At 50.8% G+C, this 8,493-nt stretch overlaps 1 protein-coding gene across 5 annotated transcripts in view; it reads right to left on the bottom strand.

Annotated features, from left to right (window-relative positions):
• Nucleotides 1-8,493, bottom strand: part of pawr (PRKC, apoptosis, WT1, regulator) — an 84,340-nt gene that overhangs the window by 21,204 nt on the left and 54,643 nt on the right. For all 5 annotated transcript variants that reach the window (XM_076989757.1, XM_076989759.1, XM_076989758.1 and 2 more), the window contains one exon: nucleotides 4,251-4,367. In XM_076989757.1, coding sequence (XP_076845872.1) covers nucleotides 4,251-4,367 — 117 coding nt within the window. The remainder of the gene's footprint in view (nucleotides 1-4,250; nucleotides 4,368-8,493) is intronic.

The raw sequence follows: 8,493 nt of genomic DNA, 5'->3' as shown, positions 1-8,493 counted from the left end.
CATCCAGACTGTCCTCGTCTTTCCAGTTCAAGGTGGCAGAGCTGTTCTGCTGAGCTCCACAAGGACGCTTGGTAGGAAGACGCAAGCTCCCTTCATCTGCTCCAAGACTCAACCCACACTGCCCCTTACGGCCTCCGTGCTCAGGGCAAGACGATGGCAGTCAAAACCCGGGCAGGCACTGCACAGCCAGGGGAGTGCATACAAAGTAGACACACACGCACACTCACGGACACACACCCCCACAAATACAGACACACACACACACACCCCCACCCCACCCCCACAAATACAGACATACACTCACACACTCACACACCCCCCTCAGCACACAGGCCCCCCCCCTACACACTCACACAGGCCCCCCCTCACACACTCACACTGGCCCCCCCCCACACACACACACAGTCCCCCCCCACACACACACACTCCCCCCACACTCCCCCCCACACACACACACTCCCCCCCCACTACACACACACTCTCCCCCCCCCACACACAACTCACAACTCGCCCCCCCCCACACACACACTCCCCCCCCCCCCACACACACTCCCCCCCCCCCCCCACACACCCCCCCCCCCCCCCCCACACTCCCCCCCCACACAATCTCCACACACACTCAACTACACACTCACCCCCACACACACATCTCCACTATCACCCCCCCACACACTCACACATCCTCGCCCCCCACACACACACACACACTCCCCCCCCACACACACACACACACACTCACCTCTCCCCCCCCCCCCCCCCCACACACACACTCCCCCCCCCCCCCCCACACACACTCACTCGCCCCCCCCCACACACACACACTCCCCCCCCCCCCACACACACACTCCCCCCCCCCCCACACACACACCCTCCCCCCCCCACACACACACACCTCCCCCCCCCCACACACACACACCACCCCCCCCCACACACACACACCACCCCCCCCCCCCACACACACACACACCCCCCCCCCCACACACACACACTCCCCCCCACACACACACACTCCCCCCACACACACACACTCCCCCCCACACACACACACTCCCCCCCACACACACACTCCCCCCCCCACACACACACTCCCCCCCCCCCACACACTCCCCCCCCCCACACACTCCCCCCCCCCACACACACTCCCCCCCCCCCCCACACACACACTCCCCCCCCACACACACTCACCCCCCCCACACACACACACACACTCTCCCCCCCCACACACACACACACACTCCCCCCCCACACACACACTCCCCCCCACACACACACACACTCCCCCCCACACACACACACACACTCCCCCCCCACACACACACACTCCCCCCCCCCCACACACACTCCCCCCCCCCCCACACACACCCCCCCCCCCCCCACACACACACCCCCCCCCACACACACACCCCCCCCACACACACACACTCCCCCCACACACACACACTCCCCCCCCACACACACACACTCCCCCCCACACACACACACTCCCCCCCCCCACACACACACACTCCCCCCCACACACACACACACACACTCCCCCCCCACACACACACACTCCCCCCCCACACACACACACACACTCCCCCCCACACACACACACACACACTCCCCCCCCACACACACACACACACACACTCCCCCCCCACACACACCACACACACACACTCCCCCCCCCACACACACCCCCCCCCCCCCCCCCCCCCCCCCCCCCCCACACACACACCCCCCCGCCACACACACACACACACCCCCGCCACACACCCACACCACACCCCCGCCACACACACACACACACCCCCGCCACACACACACACACACACCCGCCACACACACACACACACCCCCGCCACACACACACACACACCCCCGCCACACACACACACACACCCCCCCCGCCACACACACAACACACACACCCCCCCCGCCACACACACCCCCGCCACACACACCCCGCCACACACACACACACACCCCCGCCACACACACACACACACCCCCCGCCACACACACACACACACCCCCGCCACACACACACACACCCCCGCCACACACACACACACACCCCCGCCACACACACACACACACACCCCCGCCACACACACACACACCCCCCGCCACACACACACACACACCCCCGCCACACACACACACACACACCCCCGCCACACACACACACACACCCCCGCCACACACACACACACACCCCCGCCACACACACACACACACCCCCGCCACACACACACACACACCCGCCACACACCCCCACTACACAAAGCTTAAATAAGTGACAGCAACAGTGGAGAGAGGCCAGGCTGAAACAGTCTGCACATTGTCATATCCAAAAAAAGTTCTCTCCAACCCAAAGATATAACATGGAATAATAATGCAGGATATAGGAGTGCAAGAGCAGGGGTGGAAAGTAACTAATTACATTTACTCACATTACTGTAATTGAGTACTTATGAGTAATTTGTAATTTTCTGAGTAGTTTTTGAAATATGTAATTTTTACTTTTACTTGAGTAAATTGACCCAAGTAGTTTTACTTCACTACATTTGAACGCCCTCATGTTACTGAGTAAAAAATATTGATGGTGAAAAATTAAATGCGGGCAGAAATTTAAACTTCTGAGTCCCAGAACTGAAAGTCAATTGCGTGGCCTTGCCTTGCGCGCGCCCTTTCAATTGTCTCAAAATCAGGTCGTAACCTGGTGCAATTTTTTTTTCTCTATCTATCAGGTTCTGTGGGATCCTGTGGACATTTTATTGTGAAAAGTGGAATCCTGTGGGCACTGTATTTTGAATAGTTGGATCCTGTGAGCACTTACTTGTGGTATCCTATGAGCATTTTTTTATTTTTGATGTGGGATCCTGTGGGCATTTTATTGTGAGTAGTGGAATCCTGTTGCATTTTTGTTTGATTTGTGACAACTTGTGGGCACTTAATTTGTGTGCATTTTGTTTTTTGTATCATTATTAATTTAAATTTGTTTATTCTTATCATAGTGTATTGTCCGTTGGACAATAGGACTGAAAATTGTTTGCACATTAAGGTACAGGTTGTGACTGTCCTTGTGCTGTGAGGAAGTATGTTCCTGAGCGTGTGGATGTGCACTTAAATACGCTTTGAAATCAATTAAAACAACTTGCTGAATTTGGTTCATGATTCATCCATGCATTAAATAAAGTAACTAAGTAACTTTTACTGAAATTACATTTTAAATGAAGTCATTTTGTACATTTACTCGAGTAAATTTTGAGATGGGTAATTTTAGATTTTTATATTTAGAATTTTAGGCAAAGTAAAGATACTTTTACTCAATTACAATTTTTCAGTACTCTTTCCACCTCTATGCAAGAGTAACTTCACAACAGCTGATAAGTCTCCCCTTACCTTTCAAAATACAAACACTGTGCATGCTTGTTTACACTTTAGCTTAAATGTTTTTAGACGCTTTCTTCCAGTGTTAATGAACTGCCACTCTGCTTGGATTGTTGATAAACACTGTTTCTCAGAATCCAGACTGATTTGTTTAGAAGCCAAACTGGACAACAGAAATAGGGCCTTTGGAGCTTCAAATATGGGTAAAAAGAATACCAATCATAACATTCATCATTAATCTTCAACAGCTGCTGGACTGCTGCCAATGGCAATTCTACAGGTAGCCACTTCAGGAAGAACAGTGAGCAAATCACGGACTGAATGCACCGTAATGGTGGAAGCTATCAGAGTTTCTCCTGGAACAATGCGACGCATGACTAGATGAAAATTAGAACGTGGAAGATTCCACTACGTGAGAAGGGGAGTTGGAAGAGAGGGGCGTAGCTGCTGGAGGAGTGGTAGAACATTGTCCTTCTCTAAACGAGAAAACTGAAGATAGTGCACGATAGCCAGAAGCCAATTCCATGGTTGAGAACCTGATACTCGAGAAAAGAAAAAAAAAATACAAAATGGAGACTAATAAGAAGCACATGCGCGAAGCAGGAAGAGGGGGCAGAAAGGCTGGGAGTTGGTCCTGGATGAGGCGGGCTGTGCTGGACTCCTGGATGTGATGGCCTTTAATTATGTTGCTATAGTGTTGTGAGATTTTCACTGGCCAACAGCACCTCTGTTTGGCAGCACCCCTAACCCCTCTGGAAGGGGGGAGAGCTCATATCGATAATCTCATATTATTCCTCATAAACCCACACACAGACACACACACACACATGCACACCCAAAAAAAACCCACAACAAATGAACTACTTGGCTACCTGTATTGAAGGGTCAGAGGTCATGGACTCATTTTGGACTGTGTTGACCTGTGTGAGAGCTTCCTCCATCTTCCTCTCCTTCTCTCCCCCATCATCATCATCCAGTTCATCCAAGCTCTGCAGAGAGAGAAAAGAATTAGTCAGGTCAAACAGCACATCACAGGGTGATGCTTAAAGACAATTCGATAGACACACAGTGTCACACTGACATTATATTTCAGAGCTGATACTTCCCATTAAAGTGTCACATTCTTCACGTTATTAGGACTGAAAACAGGTGCATGTCATGCTGTGTATTGACATGTGTCATAAAAACAGAGCTTGATTACATTATGTCGTAGATTTTAGGGAATTCCAGAGTTCCACCAGAGTGGGATTTCCTTCTTGCCAAATGAGAACATGAGCACACGCGGCCAGTCTGAGCACACGCGGCCAGTCTGAGCACACGCGGCCAGTCTGAGCACACTGGCAGCGGGGGTCACTGCAGGGCAGCGGGGGTCTGCGTTTGATCTGAGGAAGCACATGGCTGCTGCAACATTTACCCTGCAGAGGCCAAGGGGTCAGGGGATTATCCTGGCCCTGTTCTCCCAATCAGGCTACTGGGACACGCTGGGACTGAAAACGGTTACCAGTTCACAGACTTCCGCAGAATCAGCTGACCATCAGGGCTGCCCACTGACAAACTGCCTCCTTGTGGTCAGGAGTGTAATAAATTCTTCTTGCACTTGTATGAACAAGGATTGTGCACCCACATCCCTGTCCGTGTAGCTGCGGGGCTGTAGCTGGGGGGCTGTAGCTGGGGGGCTGTAGCTGCGGGGCTGTAGCTGCGGGGGCTGTAGCTGCGGGGGCTGTAGCTGCGGGGGCTGTAGCTGCGGGGGCTGTAGCTGCGGGGGCTGTAGCTGCGGGTAGGGCTGATGATTTTGGAAAATAATCTAATTGCAATTTTTTATCTATAAATTGCGATTGCGATTTAAAATCGCGATTTTTTCCCATTGTTCCACTTCAGGAAACTCTGTTTCGGCATTTTTTTATACAGCTCAGATACAGGGTTGCGGGGGGGGGGGGGGGGGGGTGTAAACAGAGGCAGTCTTTGCATAGAGGCGTTGCTAGGCAATTGCCTTGGGCCCCTCCCACTGTAGGGCCCCCTTGTCTAGCTAAAGCCAGGTTCACACTACACGACTTTTCAGTCATCAGGTTTTTGTGCCGTTCGCACTACACGACTGGTTGTGCTGTAATCGCAAGTCTTTCAGTTGTTGTGGCTTTCACACTACATGACTGATCGGTGACGTGGGCTCACGAATTAAACGACTGGGGAATCGCCGACTCATCTGGCTGCCGTCCAAAAACATATTAATGTTGATGGGCCCCCTAGCTAAATTCGCCTTGAGCCTCCAAATTGCTAAGTCCGCCACTGGGTGTAAAATGGACTAAATTTAAGTATTATTATTATATCGTGATCGATCGATCGCCTGTGGTTGGCGCCAGAGCGAACTACTAATTTTTTAGTCTAAGACGCTCAATGCGTGAGAGTTGGCAACCCTGCAGGTATAGCAACTTGGCTAAAATATGTGCGTGAGGGCATTTGGTAGCGCATATCCAGTGTGTTTAACAAAGCCATGAAGCCGGGCTTGTTCACTATATTAACGGGCATCATGTCTTTCACTATGAACTCCGTTACTGCCCGAGTTATTTCAGCGTGCCGCTTCGAATTATATCCATAAGGAGTTACACTTTCAAACGGTTCGGTCAGTGAACCCTGTCTGCTGGACCGCGGTCGAGCTATCCGCGCTCTCGCGATTCATCCGTGCTTTAAATCTTATTGCGCCTATATGCGTGATTTTACGGTATTTCTCTGCTCACCGCATACTAAAGCTGTATAAGCGCAGAGAAACACTTTGGCGTATTTGAAGATGCAGCACTGGTCGTTGGCATTTTAGCCTTACAAATATCATACGAGGCTTTGTGGTTATTTTTTTAAAGCTGAAGGTTTGTAGTGTTACCTCTGTGTAACTACCTAGTGTTAGTGTTAGTGTTAACAGTAGCAAGGCATGTTTTGCAGGGTACCTGACGTTGAGCAGCATCTTTTTAAAAGCCAAAGTAATTTCACACAACTTATGTGCTGCCCCTCTTTGGTATTAGACTTTCAGTTGTGTCAGCTTCTGTCGAGCCTGAAGCCATTGTGCAACAAGTTAAAGTGCGCTGTGTTAACTTCACTTCTCCACCTCCCTGCCTCCTGCTCGGGTTTGCTCCGTTCGTCCTCGGCTCGGCTCGCTCCCAAGTCACGTGACCAGTTTAAATCGCAGCCTGTGCGATTAGACAATCGCGTTTTTAAAAATCGCGAAATTATCGCAAATGCAATTAATCGTTCAGCCCTAGCTGCGGGGGCTGTAGCTGCGGGGGCTGTAGCTGCGGGGCTGTAGCTGCGGGGCTGTAGCTGCGGGGCTGTAGCTGCGGGGCTGTAGCTGCGGGGCTGTAGCTGCGGGGCTGTAGCTGGGCAGAGAGCAGAGGAATGTACCGATTTGTGAAGACTTTCCTGCCAGCCTGTTTTATCAGCACCTCATGGGAACAAGTCAAATTCTGCCTCTCTCATCTGCATGTGCACATACCCACACACGTGCACGCAAATGTGCAGACACACGCACGCAGACACACGCACACACACACACAGAGAGAGAATGCACACTGCCCCACAAAACCCTGCAGGACCACAGGAAGCGATCGCCCCTCCTCCATCTCTGTGGAGACGTAAACACACCACTGTCCCACGGTACGGCAGAGTCCTCTGCACTAGCCACAGTCCACACAGCAGGACTCTGTTGTAGGTCACAGAACCCAGCACACAGTCTCTGAGCATGTCTGGGCTCCACTTTGCAGTTTGTTTATGAAATACCGCAAAACGGTCTTTACCCAGACAGAATGAGGCATCGATAGGTCACATGTGACCTCTGAACTTCATTACTCATTATGCAAGTAAGCAGGTCAGTTGCTCTGTTTAACTATCAACTGACAGCTGTTAAGGAGAACCTGTGCTGCTTGAACACACTTTAAATGCATTGCAGACAGTACAGAGCACAAGAGCTGAACAGGGGTCAGCGTGACGAGACACGAGCGAGCTCAGCAGACGCAACACGCAGCTCTGGGATCAGTGTGAAAGCGGGCAGGACGCTGTGGAACTGTGTGGTGGAGCAGGGTCTCAGCAGGACAAGGACCAGAGAAGGAGGAGAGATGTGGGGAGGAAGCGCAGGAGGGATGGATAAGGGGCCAACTCCACATTCTTTCTCCTTTCCTGTTTACACACAGACGGGCTGTTTTGGTTGACATGTCCGTTGGCGTATTCCTGCCCCCTAAGCGGGGCGGAGCCCTTGCGCCCTTCGATTGGTCCTGCCATGAGGGTTAGGGTTAGGGTCAGCACAGGCTGTTTGGAACTAAGCCCCTTCTATCTGCTTCCAAACTTCATGCTTTATTAAAAAGGTGTGTGTGGAAATATCGTACACCGTCAGCATCACATGACTGCAGAAGGGACGTTGGACAGAGCTGCACTGAACACGCTTCATGGCCTCTCTATATCAGATTAACAATGTGAGTGGGGCTGGGTATGGACTTGTTCTTGGAGAGGTTTTGTTGTGTCCGCATAAGGACGCTGTCTAGACTGCATGCCATTATGGACAATGTCTCCCATCCACTACACAATCTAGTGATGAGACATAAGAGCACATTCAGTGCTCGTCTCATCACACCAAAATGTACCACAGAGCGTCACAGGAGGTCATTCCTACCTGTGGCCATGAAGCTCTATAACTCCTCCCTCAATACATGACACAATACAGGACACTACTGTTTATTATCTGTCTATTATCAGTTTATTTTTATTTTATTGTTAATTTTATTTTATATGTGCAATACCTACTTATTTTACATTTTATTTTCAATTCAATATTAGGATGTTTATTCTTTATTTATTACATATGTGCAATACCTACTTATTTTAAATTTAATATTAAGATGTTTATTCTTTATTATTTGTACATATTTTTATATTTTATAGAAGTGTTTTATTAAAATAATACGCAAATGGTGGCACTGTAACAAAAGCAATTTCCCCCTGGGATTAATAAAGTATTCTGATTCTGATAAACGTGAGCTTGGAGGGGGATAGTCTGCCAGACCTCCATATGGAGCCTTCTGGAGGTGTCATGAGCTTCATTCAGCCAATCACAGATGAAGGGTGTCACCTCCTCCAGAG

This window comes from Brachyhypopomus gauderio, unplaced genomic scaffold, assembly GCF_052324685.1.
Source record: "Brachyhypopomus gauderio isolate BG-103 unplaced genomic scaffold, BGAUD_0.2 sc70, whole genome shotgun sequence".
Classification (NCBI taxonomy): domain Eukaryota; kingdom Metazoa; phylum Chordata; class Actinopteri; order Gymnotiformes; family Hypopomidae; genus Brachyhypopomus; species Brachyhypopomus gauderio.
The sequence above is the reverse complement of the archived record's forward strand: the minus strand, read 5'-3'. Positions and strand labels throughout refer to the sequence as shown.